At 47.1% G+C, this 19,445-nt stretch overlaps 1 protein-coding gene across 2 annotated transcripts in view; it reads left to right on the top strand.

The window, feature by feature from the left end:
* Positions 1–19,445, top strand: part of GDPD4 (glycerophosphodiester phosphodiesterase domain containing 4) — a 171,613-nt gene that overhangs the window by 40,223 nt on the left and 111,945 nt on the right. For both annotated transcript variants that reach the window (XM_089676756.1, XM_089676755.1), the window contains exon 2: positions 16,463–16,672. In XM_089676756.1, coding sequence (XP_089532882.1) covers positions 16,490–16,672 — 183 coding nt within the window. In that variant the 5' untranslated portion in view covers positions 16,463–16,489. The remainder of the gene's footprint in view (positions 1–16,462; positions 16,673–19,445) is intronic.

Below are 19,445 nucleotides of genomic sequence, written 5' to 3'. Positions count from 1 at the left end.
GCATTGTGTAAAAATGCTGTTCGATCCTGTCGTCTCTGATCCCCCCCTTCTTCCAGTGTTCCCCTCTTATCTCCTTATAAGACATATCGTGTGGAGAAACTCTGCACGTGCTCAGTTTGGTGTGTATTGCTAGAGAGGTTTTTTTTCTTGGGAGGTGCATGTGATCAGCACAGGGCCAGTCAGCACTGTCCAGACAGAGGTCAGGGGTTCTGCATCCTCCTAGAACAGAAAGAAAACTCCTCCTACAAGCTTTAACCAGTGCTCTGCTGGACACTAATAGAGGTCACAAGACTGCTATATACTGCAGATGAGAAAAGATATTTAGCAGTTTATGTTTACTAAAATAATTGCATTTCCATGTTCTGTGTACTGTGGGAGACCAGATATAGTGAATGCAGGGTCTGGGGAGACCGGATATAGTGAATACAGGGTCCTGGGAGACCAGATATAGTGAATGCAGGGTCTGGGGAGACCCGATATAGTAAATGCAGGGTCCTGGGAGACCAGATATAGTGAATGCAGGGTCCGGGGAGACCGGATATAGTGAATGCAGGGTCCTGGGAGACCAGATATAGTGAATGCAGGGTCCTGGGAGACTAGATATAGTGAATGCAGGGTCCTGGGAGACCAGATGTAGTGAATGCAGGATCCTGGGAGACCAGATATAGTGAATGCAGGGTCTTGGGAGACCAGATATAGTGAATGCAGGGTCCGGGGAGACCAGATATAGTGAATGCAGGGTCCTGGGAGACCAGATGTAGTGAATGCAGGGTCCTGAGAGACCAGATATAGTGAATGCAAGATATTGGGAGACGAGATATAGTGAATGCAGGGTCCGGGGAGACCAGATATAGTGAATGCAGGGTCCTGGGAGACCAGATATAGTGAATGCGGGGTCCTGAGAGACCAGATATAGTGAATGCAGGGTCCGGGGAGACCAGATATAGTGAATGCATGGTCCGGGGAGACCAGATATAGTGAATGCAGGGTCCTGGGAGACCAGATATAGTGAAGTCAGGGTCCTGGGTTTAGTAATACATTAAGGCAGGGGTCTCCAAACTTTCTAAACAAAGGGCCATATTACTGACCTTCAAACTCTATGGGGACTGTAGCGGGAGGGAGAAGAGTGTGACCTGGCGTCGGTGGGAGTAAACAATGCCCCATCATTGATATTTGGGGGAGTAATAGTGCCCCTTTGCTGGCATCAATGGAAGGAATAGTGCCCCATTATTAGTGTAGTGAGAGGAATAGTGTCCCATCATTGTTGTAAATGGAAGGAATAGTGCCTCATCATTGGTATTAGGGGAATGAATAGTGCATCTTTGTTGTTAACAATCTTAGGAATAGAGCCCCATCATTGGTGTCAGTGGAAGGAGTAGTGCCCAATCATATGGATGAATAGTGCCCCATCATTGGTGTCAGTGGGAGGAATAGTGCCCCATCATAGGGAGGAATAGTGCCCCATCGTTGGTATCAGTGGGAAGAATAGTGCCCCATCGTTGGTATCAGTGGGAGGGATAGTGTCCACTCATTGGTGTCAGTGGGACGAATAGTGTTCCATCATTGGTGTCAGTGGGAAAAACAGTGTTCCATCATTGGTATCAGTGGGATGAATAGTGCTCCATCATTGGTGTCAGTGGTAGGAATAGTGCCCCATCATTGGTATCAGTGGGATGAATAGTGCTCCATCATTGGTGTCAGTGGGAGGAATAGTGTCCCATCATTGGTGTCAGTGGGAGGAATAGTGCCCTATCTTTGGTATCGATGGGAAGAATAGTGTCCCTTCATTGGTGTCAGTGAGAGAACTAGTGCCCCATTGTCGGTGTCAGTGTTAGGAACTATACCCCACTGTTGCTCACAGTGGGGGGAATAATGACCCAAGGGCTGGATAAAAGCAAGCAAAGGGCCACATCCAGCCCCCAGGCCACAGTTTGGAGACCACGGCATTAAGGTATATTATGTTTGTAGGATATGTGTACAGTACATACAGCGAGTCATGACCAATGTTCAACATAGTGTTGACACATCCACTCCACACTGAGATGTCCATCTTTCTCATGTTCTAAAGTTGTCAGGTACGTAGACAGGAAATTGCTGCAAAGAAGTTGCAAAAGATCTGCTGAGATTAAACAAAAGATGCAAAAAGGAGAAGACAGTATTTAAAAAAAATATTTTTTTGTATGATACCGTGTGTTTTAGAAAATGAAAAATCATTCAATTAGGGTTTACATTTCTTTAAAAAAAAAAATGTTTAGTTGCCTTTTAAATAAAGCCTAGCCCAAGTGATTGGGTTTATAACACTTTTATTCAATGTCGTCACCAATTTAATCAGCTCAGAAATTCTTTGTACATTCCTGTCTCAACCAGCAAATTACTGGACTGCTAATATGTCGCTCTGGTTTCTGCCGGCACCGAGCTCCCTTCATCCAATCTGCTTCATTAATTAGTCACCATGTGATGTACTGCCTTATAAAACAGTTGTCACCTGCTTTTATTTACAGGCAAAAACATACAATATACTGTAAAAATGAGACGCACGCTGCATTCTGGTCTGATAATGTATTTGTAGGCTTGAAATACGGAGAGAAAAAAAAAAGAGAAGCTCAAAAAGTACCCTGTAACCTTGCAAGAATGGGGTCCTGGACTCAACTCCTTATTGGCAGACGTATTACAAGCCAGTGCCTCCAACATTATTAGTCATGACAGCCAGGCAACTAGCATTTTCCCAAGCAGAAGTCAGCAAAAGCCAATTTTCTATTCTATCAGCACAGGTTTCCTTTAAAATAAAAAATCCATTCATTTTAAATATTTTTCGGCAGGATTTTACTTTTGTCTGTGACACCCACTGGGAAGATTTTTCCTCACTTCCTGTCCCTGTGACACCCATTCAAGAAAAAAAAGGGAGGACTCACAACAATAAAAACATTGACAGAAGTTCCAGCCCTTCCTCATCCTGTCCATTTTGGAGAGATTTCTCATCACTTTCTGTCTTAACAGGGAAATTTCCCCAGCAGGAATACAGACAGCAATAAAAAACAGATAGAGTCTCTAACCCAGGGGCTAGCAACCATTGGACAATCAGCCTGCCAGTGAACTCCAGTACATTGTCTTCTTAGGGCTTGTTCACACTAGTGGTTGGAGGGTGGTAAAACCTTGCGGTTGAGGTGCGCTGTTACTGCCTCTCAACTGCTACACACCAGCCTGGGGTGTATACATGCCCTGGGCCCTGCATGGCAACTGTAGGAATTATACCGTCTGTCACTTTTGCCAGGTGAAGTGCCTGCTGAACCCGTCCCATTCAAGTGAATGAGGCAGCTCTGCAAGCAACCCACAACTGTGTGCAATGCATGCGTTTGCAGAGAGCTAGTGTAAGGTTGTAAGGGGTTAAATCAACCGGTGAGGAGGCAATGCAGTACTTTCTCACAACCTGTCAAATGCTCTCAGAAGAGCGATCCAAATGCAAATTGTTTTTCAGAGTGTGAATGAGTCCTTTGTTTTTTTAGTTTTTGAACCCATAGTTGTACTATTAATGGCAAATTAAACTTATTTTGTTTTTTAAAGACTAATGAGATAAAAGAAGAACTAAAGACAAAAATGTTTCTTTTATTTTGGATAGGGTTATAACCCCTGTCAGTTTTTTTTGCCATCTTTGTCCCATTGGGGAGATTTCCCTTCACTTCTTGTCCCATAGCCAAAACAGAAAGTGAAATGAAATACTTGGTTGTCACCAGAACTAGTGTCCCCATTAGAAGATTCCTGTTCTGGGACAACCCAAAATTTAGGATTTTCTTTCACATTCATTCGTAGTGATAATGGTTACCAGGACATGCACAGAAAGTGATAAAAATCTGACAGGCGGTATAATCCGGAAAAAAAAAAGTTTCGCTTTTAGTTACAGTGGGGCAAAAAAGTATTTAGTCAGCCACCAATTGTGCAAGTTCTCCCACTTAAAAAGATGAGAGAGGCCTGTAATTGGCATCATAGGTAGACCTCAACTATGAGAGACAAAATGAGGAAAAAAATCCAGACAATCACATTGGCTGATTTGGAAAGAATTTATTGTCAAATTATGGTGGAAAATAAGTATTTGGTCACCTACAAACAAGCAAGATTTCTGGCTCTCACAGACCTGTACCTTCTTCTTTAAGAGGCTCCTCTGTCCTGCACTCATTACCTGTATCAATGGCACCTGTTTGAACTTGTTATCAGTATAAAAGACATCTGTCCACAACCTCAAACAGTCACACTCCAAACTCCACTATGGTGAAGACCAAAGAGCTGTCGAAGGACACCAGAAACAAAATTGTAGACCTGCACCAGGCTGGGAAGACTGAATCTGCAATAGGCAAGCAGCTTGGTGTGAACAAATCAACTGTGGGAGCAATAATTAGAAAATGGAAGACATACAAGACCACTGATAATCTCCCTCGATCTGGGGCTCCACGCAAGATCTCACCCCGTGGGGTCAAAATGATCACAAGAACGGTGAGCAAAAATCCCAGGACCACACGGGGGGACCTAGTGAATGATCTGCAGAGAGCTGGGACCAACGTAACAAAGGCTACCATCAGTAACACACTATGCCGCCAGGGACTCAGATCCTGCAGTGCCAGACGTGTCCCCCTGCTTAAGCCAGTACATGTCCGGGCCCGTCTGAAGTTTGCTAGAGAGCATTTGGATGATCCAGAAGAGGATTGGGAGAATGTCATATGGTCAGATGAAACCAAAATAGAACTGTTTGGTAGAAACACAACTCGTCGTGTTTAGAGGAGAGAGAATGCTGAGTTGCATCCTAAAAACACCATACCTACTGTGAAGCATGGGGGTGGCAACATCATGCTTTGGGGCTGTTTCTCCGCAAAGGGACCAGGACGACTGATCCATGTACAGGATAGAATGAATGGGGCCATGTATCGTGAGATTTTGAGTGCAAACCTCCTTCCATCAGCAAGGGCATTGAAGATGAAATGTGGCTGGGTCTTCCAACATGACAATGATCCCAAACATACCGCCCGGACAAGAAGGAGTGGCTTCGTAAGAAGCATTTCAAGGTCCTGGAGTGGCCTAACCAGTCTCCAGATCTCAACCCCATAGAAAACCTTTGGAGGGAGTTGAAAGTCCGTGTTGTCCAGCGAGAGCCCCAAAACATCACTGCTCTAGAGGAGATCTGCATGGAGGAATGGGCCAACATACCAGCAACAGTGTGTGCCAACCTTGTGAAGACTTACAGGAAACGTTTGACCTCTGTCATTGCCAACAAAGGATATATAACAAAGTATTGAGATGAACTTTTGATATTGACCAAATACTTATTTTCCACCATAATTTGCAAATAAATTCTTTCCAAATCAGCCAATGTGATTGTCTGGATTTTTTTTCTCATTTTGTCTCTCATAGTTGAGGTCTACCTATGATGCCAATTACAGGCCTCTCTCATCTTTTTAAGTGGGAGAACTTGCACAATTGGTGGCTGACTAAATACTTTTTTGCCCCACTGTATATTTTAACCTCCCTAGCGGTATTCCTAAGTGTAGCTCGGGGTAAAGCTTCAGTACCACAAGCAGCAACTACAAGCTACACTCGGGCTTACCATGCGGCGCTGCTCCGGGATCCCTTGATCACTTACCTTGTCCTGCGCTCCTGCGATGTCCTCTCTGCAGTGTCCCCGGCAATGTAATCCGGCGGATGCCGGCATCTGTCATCTGGGTTCCGTCCCCTGCGAGCATCGGGACGTACGGGGGACGGGAAATTTGAAAATGACAAAAAGTGACATTCACTAAATACACTAAAATCACATAGTATAACATTCCTGTATCAAACCATTTCACATACATTTTGTCCCGAGTGCTTTGTCCTGTGCCCTGCCTGCATTTTTACTGATCTAGCACCACCACCAACGGTCCTGCTAACCCAGGAGGGATCCACCGACGCTCCAGGACACCAGGTACTTCACCAGGGGCGCCCACTACCCACCAGGGAGCCCAACCACCATCACACCGCCAGCCTCCAGGGACTCACTCACTCAGGGATCCCACCATCCACCTGAAACCCCAAACCACCAGGGACCCTAAGCCACTATCCCTCCAGGGATCGCTACTACCCCACCAGGGATAGCACGGCCACCATCCCACCGGGGATCCCCTGCCCACCACCCCACCTGGGATTACCAGCCAGCCACCACACCAGGGAACGCTCGCCCAGCACCCTGATTTCCGGCACGCTATTCCCTCTGGCGACGCCCCGGCGACTAATGGCCCACCACGACCCTTGAAGCTGCGGTCTCTCCTACCGGCCGCAACAGATCACGGTTGAGCACAAACCACGCAGGGCCGACGATCGCTACCGCAACGCCCCGCTCGACTCTGATGACGATCCTTCAACACCTTCAGCGCCTCACGACGCCGAGCCCTCAGCACCCGACGCCTGGCCTCAACAACCCCAGTCACCGAGCCGCCAGCATCACCAGTCGCCGTGCCTACCATCACCCCCAGCCATCGCACCCTACGACCCCTCCACTAGCCGAACCACCGTACCCACTGAAGACATGCCACAGCACCCATGGTCGCCAGCTTACTGCACCCACAGACTGCTGCCAACCAGCTGCCGCCCTCCACCCTCACTCTACCCCTACAGAAGGACTCAAATGACTCTCCCATGGTAACACAGATTCCCCACACACCTTGCCCTGACCTGTATCCCTTCACCTCCCCTGACCCAACTGTCACCCCACCCACCCCAACATGCCCCCTGCACTCCTCCTCCTCATTTTCCTCTCCACCATCCCAAAAATCGCCTCCCTCTACCCGCCTACCCCCCCAAAACAGCTCTACATTGCCCCTTCACTACTCCCCTCTCCCCACTACGGCACTCACCACCTCCTCCTGCTACTCCACTCCCCCGTCGACCCACGTGCCACCACTATCAGACCCACACGCTCCTACACTTCCCATTCCCATGCCACCTTCCTCACCCTTCTCCTTCTCCTATCTGCTGGGGACATCTCCCCAAACCCTGGCCCCTCGCCACCTCACCCCTCCTCTAGGGACCCCCCTGCTCCCGCCAGCTGCCGTAACCCCCTCAACCTCATATCTGTGCCCCTTCTCCCCGCATCCATCCCCCCTCTCTCGGTTGCACTCCTGAACGCCCGCTCGGTCTGCAACAAACTTACTGCCATCCATGACCTCTTTATCTCCCGCTCCCTTAACCTCCTAGCCATCACCGAAACCTGGGTACAGGCCACTGACTCCACCTCCCCTGCGGCACTCTCCTATGGAGGTCTCGTCTGGTCCCATTCACCAAGACTGAGCGGTCACAAAGGTGGTGGGGTCGGCCTGCTCCTATCACCGCTGAGCACCTTCCAGGTCCTCCCTAATCCTCCCTCCCTAACTTTCTCCTCCTTCGAGGCTCACTGCATCCGGCTCTTCTCACCCACCCCCCTAAGGATCGCAGTGATCTACAGGCCTCCCGGATCCATACCCCGCTTCCTGGATGACTTCGCTGCCTGGCTTCCCTTCTTCCTCTCCTCTGAGCTACCAACCATCATCCTCGGGGACTTCAATATCCCCATCAATGACAACAGCCCGGCTACTTCCCAATTCCTCCACCTAACCTCCTCCTTCGCGCTCACACAGCACACTCAATCCTCCACCCACATCATTGGGAACACCCTGGACCTCGTCTTCTCCCACCTCTGTACCCTCAACCAGTTCTCTAACACCCCATTCCCTCTCTCCGACCACCACCTCCTCACGTTCTCCATCTCCCCTTCCCCTAACTCCCCCCCCCCAGAGCGCCAAACCATCACCAGCCGCAACCTTCGCAACCTGAACCCGGCCCCCCTCCACTCAGCTGCCGACCGCCTACACGACAGAATCCTTCCACTGTCTTGTCCTGACCTAGCCACTAACACGTACAACGACTCACTATCAGCTACCCTAGACTCTCTGGCACCCCTAACCACACGCTACATCAAACCCAGACCGCTCCAACCATGGCAGAACGACCACACTAAATGCCTCAAACGTCGCAGTCGTGCGCTGGAGAGACTATGGCGCAAAACCAGGTCCCCCCGTTCATTCTCCCTCTACAAATCTGCCTTCCTCACTTACACCTCCTCCCTCCACGCCGCCAAGCAGGCTTACTTCGTAAACCTGATTAACACCCTCTCCTCCTGCCCTCGCCGACTCTTCTCCACCTTCAACTCCCTGCTCTCTCCCCCCCCTCCTCCACTCAGTACCTCACTCACCGCCCACGAGATTGCCACTCATTTCCACAATAAAATTGATGCTATCCGTCAGGACATAGTCAACTCGCAATCTACCTCCCCACCTAGCCTCCCCCCCCCTATCTCCCCCTCATCTCTTCCCTCCTCTGACCTCGCAACCGCACTGCCCCCCTCCACACCCAAGACCCCGCTTACCGTAACCCCACCAGCTCTGCACTCCTTCAGCCCCGCTACCACTGAGGAAGTCACCAGGGTCTTCTCTGAAGCCCGCCTCACTACCTGCCCCCTAGACCCTATCCCCTCTCGACTCCTCCAGTCACCCCCCTCTTCCCTCATCTGCTCCCTCACCCACATCTTCAATCTCTCCCTCTCTACCGGCGTATTCCCCTCCCCCCTAAAGCATGCGCACATCACCCCCATACTCAAAAAGCCCTCCCTGGACCCCTCTGACCCAAACAACCTCAGACCCATCTCCCTGCTGCCACTCACTTCCAAACTCCTGGAGCGCTTAGTCTACAACCGCCTAAGCGCCCACCTAACTGACAACAACCTCCTTGATCCACTACAGTCCAGCTTCCGTCCCCTACACTCCACCGAAACCGCCCTCCTCAAAATCACCAACGACCTACTTACCGCCAAAGCCAAAGGCGACTACTCTGTCCTCCTCCTCCTGGACCTCTCCGCGGCCTTCGACACAGTTGACCACCCCCTCCTCCTTAATAAACTATTCTCCCTTGGCGTCAGAGACACCGCTCTCTCCTGGTTCTCCTCTTACCTATCCCGACGCTCCTTCAGCGTTTCCTACAATGGTGCCACCTCCCCTTCCCTCCCCCTCTCTGTTGGGGTCCCCCAGGGCTCTGTCCTTGGACCCCTTCTCTTCTCCATCTACACCTCCTCCCTTGGCAAACTCATACACTCCCACGGCTTCAACTACCATCTCTATGCAGATGACACTCAAATTTACCTCTCCACCCCTCACCTCACCTCCACTTTCTCCGCCCGCATCACTCACCTCCTAAGCGACATCTCTGACTGGATGTCGCTCCATTTCCTCAAACTCAACCTCTCCAAAACCGAGCTTCTCGTCTTCCCTCCTGCCCGCGCCCCCCCCCCCATCCTATCCATCACTACTAACATCACCACCATCAATCCCGCCCCGCAAGCCAAAGTCCTTGGGGTCATTCTGGACTCTAACCTCTCCTTCCAACCTCATGTCAAATCACTGACAAACACATGCAGGCTCCACCTCCGCAATATCGCCAAAATACGCACCTTCCTTACCCCAGACACCGCTAAACTACTTGTGCACTCCCTGATTATCTCACGCCTTGACTACTGCAACTCCCTCCTCACCGGCCTACCCCAGTGCAAACTCTCCCCGCTTCAGACCATCCTGAACTCAGCTGCCAGACTCATCCACCTCACCAGCCGCTCCACCTCTGCCACCCCCCTCTGCCTCTCCCTCCACTGGCTCCCTATCGCCCAACGCATCAAATTCAAACTACTCACTCTGACCTACAAAGCCATTCACAACACTGCCCCTAACTACCTCACCGACCTGATTCCCAAGTACCACCCTACCCGTACCCTTCGCTCCTCACAGGACCTCCTTCTATCTTGCTCCCTGGTCTCCTCCTCACACGCACGTCTGCAAGACTTCTCCAGGTCCTCCCCCATCCTCTGGAACTCACTACCCCAATCCATCAGACTGTCACCTTCCCTCCTCACCTTCAGGCGCTCCCTGAAAACCCACCTCTTCAGGGAAGCCTACCCCACCCTCACCTAACTGCTGCTCTCCTTCATTCCTCCTACCACTCCATCCCCCACAGCCACTTCCTCCTGTACCACTACCCCCTCCCTCCCAGATTGTAAGCTCGAAAGAGTAGGGCCCTCCTACCCCTCGTGTGCTGTTCGTAGCTGCTGTAATGTTTCATGTATTGTCCCCCCCTCTATTGTACAGCGCTGAGCAAACCCTTTGGCGCTATATAAACTCAATGTAATGTAATGTAATGTAATGATCTTTCTGCCTTGAAACTGAGAAACGTCCATGGCGTCCAAAAAGCGTCCCTTTAGGTCAAAATTGGTTTTAGACCAGCTAGAGAACAGCGATAGTAAATTAGAACCACTTGCAGAATTGAGTGATAATGATTCGTGGGGGAAATTCGTCATCAGACACTGAAAACGATTTTGCGACTTTGCTCAGTGATGTGCGAACTTGGCGCTCTATTTCAAATTTCAGTGTTTTTGGTTTGATTACATTATTGAATTAAATTTATTATTATTATATTATTATTTTTTATGATTATTTATTAAATTATAATTTTTGATTTCGTGTTTCAAGTTTTATCCTACCCGGGATGTTTACTAGATTCTTGTTCGGACAGATTTCAGTGAGTTATTCCTAAAAATTACAGGCCTACAATAAAAAAAAACATATTTCCATGCAAAAAAATGTACCGCTTTGAGCACAGAAATATGGACATAATCAGACCGCTAGGGAGGTTAACTTACCATTAGCAGTGCACAAATTGGAACTGGTGCCCATACAAAATATGTTCACCCCCAACGCATGTACTTCAGACCTCAGATCAACTGCAATACATGCACTCCAGACCTTAGATCAACCACAGTGCTTGCTCTCCACATCTCAGATCAACCACAATCCATGCACTTTGGGCCTCAGATCAGCCACAATGCATGCATTTCAGAGGATCAACCCCAATTCATGCATTTTAGACTTCGGATCAGCCACAATGCATGCACTTCAGACCTCAGATAAACCACAGTGTATGCACTTCAGATGATCAAACTCAATTCATGCACTTCAGATCAACCAGAATACATGCACTTCAGACCTTGGATCAACCACAATGCATGCACTTCAGACCTCGGATCAACCACAATGCATGCACTTCAGACCTCGGATCAACCACAATGCATGCACTTCAGACCTCGGATCAACCACAATGCATGCACTTTAGACCTCGGATCAACCACAGTGCATGCACTTTAGACCTCGGATCAACCACAGTGCATGCACTTTAGACCTCAGATCAACCACAGTGCATGCACTTTAGACCTCGGATCAACCACAGTGCATGCACTTCAAACCTCGAATCAACCACAATGCATGCACTTCAGACCTCAGATCAACCACAATGCATGCACTTCAAACCTCAACTCAACCACAATGCTTGCAGACCTCAGTTTAGGCACAATACATGCAGGCCTCAGATCAGCTACAATGCATGGACTTCAGACCTCAAATCAACCAAAATGCATGAATTTCAGACACTCAACCTCAATTCGTGCACTTCAGATCAACCAGAATACTTGCACTTTACACCGCATATCAACCACAATGCCTGAACTTCAAAGCTCAAATCAACCACAATGCATGAACTTCAAACCTCAATGCATGCTTTTCAGACTTCAGATCAACCACAATGCTTGCAGAGCTCAGATCGGCCACAATGCATGCAGAGCTCAGATCGGCCACAATGCATGCAGAGCTCAGATCGGCCACAATGCATGCAGAGCTCAGATCAGCTCCAGTCTATGCACTTCAGACCTCAGATCAGCCCCAAACCTAGGTCCTTTAGGCTTCTTCCACACAGCATCTCAAAGTCCTCACCCGCTGGCAGTCTTTCAGTGATGTCAGGGAGATGGGTGGACCATGCTTTGTAATTGACAACCTAGTGAGTTGTCAATTATATACAATGGCAGCGAAAATGGCATCCTAAGGCTCCTAATAAAAAATAAACAGTTTGGCTTGGGTTAGAGTGTATCTAAAGACATATTTTTTTTTTTAAATCTTGGATGGAGTACGGTAGTGGACCTGTCAGTAAACAACATGGTTGTTAAGGAGTGGACAGCCGTCTGCATCCTCCACAACCAGTAAACAACATGAGCAGCCACCGCATTCCCTGCTGACACCTAAATGTAAACAGAAGAATTGCTGGCAATCAAAAATTCAGCAAGAAAACAGCATGGGGGTCCCACCCCAATCCTTTCCAGGCCCTTCTGGTCTGGTATGGATATTAAGGGGAACCCAACACCAAAATGAAAAAAAAAAAAAACGATGTGGGTTCCCCTCCCAAAATCCATACCAGATACTTAGGTCTGGTATGGAATTTGAGGGGAACACCACCCCAAAATAAAAAAAAGGCATCTATACCAGACCCTCATTTGAGCTTGCAGCCTGGTAGACTAGGAAAGGGGGAGATGAGCTAGCCTTCCCCTCCTGAACCATACTAGGCCACATGCCATCAAAATGGGGTGGGTGGTTTGGGGTAGGTGGTTCCCCCTCTAAAGCACCTTGACTCCATGTTGATGAGGACAAGGACCTCTGGCCCGGCAGTTGTGGAGATGTGGGGGTGACTTATCAGAATCTGGAAGCCTCCTTTAACAAGTTTTTGACAAGTCGTTTATTAAAAAAAGAAAAAAAAAGTCCCTCGGTGTAGATCCAGCATCAATCACATTGAATTAAAAAAAATTAATGAAAAAAAAAAAGGTCTTACCCGACAAAGGCTCCCACTGAATGACTGCTCCTCTGCTTAATAAACTAAGGGGCTGGGTATCACTGGGTGACCCCACCCCTTGTGACATCATAAGAGGGTGGGGGGTCACCCTGTGATGTCATCAGGTGGCCCCACCCCTTAGTTTATTTAGTGGTATTAGACGGCAGAGCAGGGGCCTTTGGTGGGTGGGGACCTTCGTTTTTTCTTCGGGTCATCAGAGTGGCGTTCATCATGATTGACACTGGATCTACACTGGGGAGGACAATTTTTTAAATAATTTTTTTAATAAAGGACTTGTCAAAAACTGTTGTTTTTTAACTTGTTTTTACCCACCTTTTTGGTGAATGAGTAAGGGTAGGCAAGGTTTGTAGGAAAGAGGTTGTTATTCTCATCAACATGGGGAAAAGGGGCTTTGGTGATGGAGCCTCCCTACCCCAAAGCACCCCCCTCATGTTGCAGGCATGTGGCCTGGTATGGTTCAGGAGGCGGGGTGCTCACTCGTCCTCCTTCCCCTTTCCTGGCCTGCTAGGCTGCAAGCGTGGATAAGGGTCTGGTATGAATTTTTGGGGGTCCCCCACGCCGTTTTTTTTTACATTTTGGAGTGGGGTTCCCCTTAAAATGCATAGCAGACCCAAAGGGCCTGGTATGGATTGGGGGGGGACCACCATGCTGTTTTTTTTGTTGAGTTTTTAATTGCCGGCAATTCTTTTGTATACACCCAGCTGTCAGAGGGAATCCCTGCTGACAGCTGATGACTCATCAACTGTTATGGTGTTACTAAATCCACAACAGTAAAATCAGTCTGTATATGCAGTAAAGCATGCTTGTTATACTCACTGTGGAACCTAAAGGGTTAATTCTCTGCATTAAGTAAAAAGGCTGTTTGATCCTTTCTTCTCTGTTCCTCCTCTTTTTCAAGCGATCACCACTTATCTCCAGACTGAACCGTAGGCATGCACATGCTCAGTTTGGTGCGTATTGCTGGAGAATGTTTTTTTTTGTCTTGGGAGAGTGCATGTGATCAGCACAGGGCCAATCAGCACTGTCCAGACAGAGGTCAGGGGATTTGTATCCTCCTAGAGCAGAAAGAAAACTCCTCCTACAAGCTTTAGCTAGTGCTGGGCTGAACACTGATAGAAGTCACAAGACTGCTCTAACTGCTGATGAGAAATGGTATTTAGTAGTTTATATTTACTAAAATAATTGCATTTCCATGTTCTGTGTACTGTGGGAGACAAGATATAGTGGATGCAGGGTCATTATTATTATAATACAGGACCTATATAGCGCCGACAGTTTGCTCAGCGCTTTACATTATGGAGGGAGACAGTACAGTAACAATACAGTTCAATACAAGAGGGATTAGAGGGCCCTGCTCTTTGGAGCTTACAATCTAGGAGGGAGGGGATAGTGGTACAAGAGGTAATTAGCTGTGGGGGATGGAGTGGTAGGAAGAGTAGAGGATTCCAGTATTACATGGGGTCGGGGTAGGCTTCCCTGAAGAGATGGGTTTTCAGAGTGCGCCTAAAAGTGAGCAGAGTAGGCCATAGCCTGATAGATTGGGGTAGGGAGTTCCAGAGGATGGGTGAAGCCCTTGAGAAATCCCGGAGACGGCATGGGAGGAGGAGACAAGGGAGCTAGAGAGTAGGAGGTCTTGCGAGGAGCGGAGAGTACGGTTTGGGTGGTATTTAGAGACAAGGTCGGTGATGTAATTAGGGGCAGTGTTATGAACGGCTTTATACGCCAGTGTTAGCGTTTTGAATTTTATCCATTGGGCAATTGGAAGCCAGTGGAGGGATTGGCAGAGAGGGGTGGCAGATACAGAGCAGTTAGTAAGGTGAATGAGTCTGGCAGCAGCATTCATGATGGACTGGAGTGGGGATAGCCTGCGTTGAGGTAGGCCAGTGAGGAAGGAGTTACAGTAGTCAAGGCGTGATATAACAAGGGAGTGAATGAGTTGCTTAGTGGTTTCCAGGGTTAGGAACGGGTGTATCTTGGAGATGTTGCAGAGGTGAAGTCTACATGAGTTTGCCAGCGATTGGACCTGGGGCTGAAAGGACAGATTGGAGTCTAGGATTACACCATGGGGTCATGGGTTTAGTAACACTTTAAGGACACAGCGGCTGCCCACTCCTTAACAATCATGTTGTTTACTGGTTGTTAAGGACACCAACTGCCGCCCGCTCCTTAACAACCAACTTAAAGTCACACAAAGCACAAAATGCATAAAAAAAAAGCATCAAAAACTCAACACTTGCGTTTTTGAAGTCTGTTACACCAAAAACCCAATTTGCTGCTGGAAAAAAGTCCCTGACCCTTTCAAAAACATGCATGGCTCAAAACACACAAATGTGAGCTAGATCCAAAGGAAATCATGTTAAATGGACTGTAGTGCATTTATCTAAAGCGGAAAAGGCACTGAAATCCAAGTGCGAACCTAGGCTTAACCAGAGGAGAAATCTTTAATTGTAGACACTGGTTCTGTCTAAAGATTAGGGAGATTAGGGTCAGACATTGGAAGGCATAGAAAATCTGAGTGTTCTGAGAAGGACATAGGCGCGTGAGTTCCAAGAATGGCATGACGTGTGTTGTTGTGTGATTGAAGGGTTGGAGCTGTTCTACAGGTTTAAAATACCTTCGGAAAAGGTCTGCCTGAACAAAAAAGAATGGCATTCACTTCAGGGAGGCTGAATAAAGATAGCTCTCAGCACATTTTGCAGACACACACCAGGGACAAGGGTGAGCAGGGCCCTCCCCAGGAGAGAGAGTGCTGGTGAGTGTAGGAAGCCATGAACCCACAACCATCTTTCGAATCTAACAGGTGCAGATAGAACAACTGTTATATACTTTGGATTTATAAGAGTTGGCTGCTGTATCTCCCATGGTGATCCTTCATCTGGTTTAGAACTGCTAAGTTGCACATGGATGCTTCAAGCATGACATATGGTTGATAATAGAGACATGATCTGACCACCCTCCATTTTCTGGTAGTGGGTCCTGAAATATGAACATTTTGGCTTGTACCATTGGGCAAATGCAACTTGCTTGTTGCTTTTAGCCTGCATTTGAAATCAGTTTGAGACCCTTCTCAGATAGTTCAAAGTGTATTTGACCTGCAGTTAACTTCCTCCTAACCTGCATTGGACCTCCTTCTAAACATCAACCTGCTTCAAGCTGCTTTTCCTTCCAGTTGACTTGTATGGGGAGAAAAGTTATTCTAACATGAACAAAAGCCCATTGACACTGGCTCTTTGGCTCACTGCCCTTAACCAAAACGAAGGGGAGGCCAGTTGGTGGCTTGGTGCTATCTCTGGCTTATCGCAGAAAAACTACTGATACCTTGTTCATTGGTATTTGTGCGTATCTCACGAGCCTTAGATCTTGGAAATGCCTGAATTCTTAATTTTATCAAGTTTTTCAGTTAAAGTCAAAGCAACCTACAGTATATAGGGCCCTCAGTCGCTAAGTAGCATCAGACCTGCCATAAACGTTCTATGGTTACACGACTGCAAATAAGGCATTTGTCCATCAATTCCACCCCTTACAGATTCTACTGTAATGGTCAAGAAAGAGTGAAAAAATTGGCTGGTAATGTGACTCTATGTATCTAGAAAGCTATACCCTGAGTGGCCTCATGGTGTTAATGAAATGTTTTTTTTTATGTTTTTGTACATTGAATTTGCTGTTTATTTAAAAGTGTGTTTTTTTTAATTTCTAGACACAGGGATGATATGAGGCTCTACAGATGGGGGTTTCGTCCACCAACCTTCGCAGATTGAGGCTGGGGAAGTTGAAAATTGTACGCCGACGTCTCCTGCAGCATTATGAGCATCAGCCGTTCATCTCTTTGCTGGCGGGCCTTTACAGCTGTAGATGGAAGCGGTACCAGCGCCAGAAGACTGAGCCTGGGCAGTGGTGCTGCCAATGGGTAAGGGAAGCTCCATGCTAGAGGTTCCAATTATTGTTCGCATGAGGGACAATTTGGCCAGTGTAACTAAATGGACCATTGATTGGACTGTTGTTGTCTTAGAGATTATTAGATGCTTCCACTGGTTTTGTTGACAAACTACAGGAATGTTTTTATAGGCATATGGGGTAAATACCTTTAAAAATCAAATATATGTACTGTATATATCTAGATATATGTATGTATACTAATTGAGTGTTGGCTGGTCGCAATTGTTACATTAGAAATGTATTCTTGATGCCATTATCTAGTATCTTTCTGACCTTCACAATCCTTTTAGGTTAGGAGACAGCTGAAAACCTTACCATTAGGGGTTCCTTCTGCCAGCAATTTGGAAAAGACCTCAAGGAGAAATGTTTAAAATGCACTACTTGCTCTATATTCGGCGTACAAGTATAGAACATGGCCTGAAATGGGTTAATAGTAGAGATATAACTTAAAACTAAATTTACTTTTTAAAATTTAAAATACTGTTATTAGGGAGTTATAATGGACTATTATTATATAGTGTTTGGAATAGTCTACCAATACCAGTAGACAGTAGGAGTTCCAAGAAATAGCCTAATGTCTATAAGTATTGCTTGGTTGGCACTCCTAGTAGGACATACTATGAGGACCTGACTACCCATGAAAAGTGCTGGTTGAAACAGAATACCAATGAAGGTTACTGGTTTGAACAGACCACCAGTAGGGTAGTGTTCAGAGCAGACTACTGGTAAAGGATGCTGGCTGGAACAGACTGCCAGTAAAGAGTGTAGTTTGGAGTAGACTACCAGTAAAGGGTGTTGGTTTGAACAGTCTACTAGTAAAGGGTGCCGATTTGAACAGTATACCAGTAGAGGGGGTAGGTTGGAAGAGTCTACTAGTAAATGCTGCTGATTATTGCAGACTACCAGTAAAGGGTGCTGGTTGGAATAAAGCACCAGTAAAGATTGCAGGTTGAAACTGACTACCAGAAAATTCTGTTGGTTGTAACAGATTATCAGAAAGGGTGTTGGCTGAAGTAGACTACCGTTAAAGAGAGCTGGTTTGAACAGACTAGTATTAAGCCCTGGTGTTTGTAGCAGGTCTTCAGAAAAGGGTACTGGCTGAAGCAGAGTACTAATAAAGGGTACTGGTTGAAACAGACTACTAATAGAGAGTGCTGGTTGGAACAAACTATCAGTAAAGGGTGCTGGTTGAAACAGACTACTAATAGAGAGTGCTGGTTGGAACAAACTATCAGTAAAGAGTGCTGGTTGAAACAGACTACTAATAGAGAGTGCTGGTTGGAACAAACTATCAGTAAAGGGTGCTGGTTGGAACAGACTACCAGTAAAGGGTGATGGTTTGAACAGACTTCCAGTAAAGGGTACTGGTTGAAACAGACTACCAGTAAAGAGTGCTGCTGGAAGAGACTACCACTGAAAGGGTGTACATTGGAACAGTCTACTAGTAAATACTGATTCTAACAGGTTATCAGTGAAGGCTGGATTGGAAAAGTCCACCAGTTAAGGGTGCTGCTCGAAACAGACTACCAGTAAAGAGCAATGGTTGGAACAGACTACCAGAAAAGGGTGTTACCTGGCATAGATTACTAGTACAAGCAAATAGCCACTGCCCAATCTATAACTGGCCTTCACAGCAAGGAGCACATGGAAGGGCAACACATGTCAAATAATAAAAAAGGAAAACTTCCCAGCTCAATTTACCGACCAGCTTGCGAACAAACCGAATTGTCCTGTCTAACAGTTTTTTTGTTAAAAAACAGGGTTTCAGTTAGCATACATTTGCAAATACATGTGTAAGTTGCAGACCCCCTTCATGGCACCACAATGTTCTACAATTACTAACTATACATTTTGAGAGCCTCTATAGTAGGAGCACATATATCATAATGTGTAGACTGAGGGAGCCCACCCCACCTTAAAAGTACAAGGGCTCACTGGACACCCAGCATATAGCGCAACAGCAAGTTGTCCAGTGCGCCCCTGCAATGGTATCAACAGTACAAACAAATGGCCACTACCATTGATTGCTAGTAGAGAGAGCTGGTTGGAACAGAGTACTAGTAAAGAGAACTGGTTAGAACAGACTACCAGTAATGGGTACTGGCTGGAGGAGACTACCAGTAAAGAGCGCTGGTTGGAGTAGACTACCAGTAAAGAGATCTGGTTGGAGTAGACTACCAGTAAAGAGATCTGGTTGGAGTAGACTACCAGTAAAGAGATCTGGTTGGAACAGACTTCCAGTAAAGGGTGCTGGTTGGATTACACTACTAGTAGAGGGTGCTGTTTGGAATTATCTATCAGTAAAAAGTCTTGATTGGAACAGCCTACCAGGTACTGGTTGGAGCAGACTACTAGTAAAGGGTGCTGGTTGGAGCAGACTACTAGTAAAGGGTGCTGGTTGGAGCAGACTACTAGTAAAGGGTTTTGGTTGCAGTGCTGGATTAGACTGTTGGGGGCTCGGGGGACTTCAAGTTTCGGGGGCCCCTCAACATAGAGATTTAATTACATGACAAATAAAAAAGTGAACTGAAGTGACTGATAAACTGCATTTGTTCTAAAAAAATATAATTTAGGTTCAAAGTTAGTTTCTTGCCAATACACGGAAGAAAGGTCCTCTACTTTGTTGAATTTGTCTGACACTCTGGTATGTCATTCTAGCCCAGCAATGGGCAAACTACGGCCCGGCGGACCTTTTAATTCGGCCCGCTGTCAGGATGTGTGTAGGCGGGGCAGCGTGACAAACG

This window comes from Staurois parvus, unplaced genomic scaffold (assembly GCF_062004578.1).
Source record: "Staurois parvus isolate SC_StPar_1 unplaced genomic scaffold, SC_StPar_1.0 ptg000173l, whole genome shotgun sequence".
Lineage (NCBI taxonomy): Eukaryota > Metazoa > Chordata > Amphibia > Anura > Ranidae > Staurois > Staurois parvus.
This window is presented reverse-complemented; position numbering and strand designations above follow the sequence as displayed.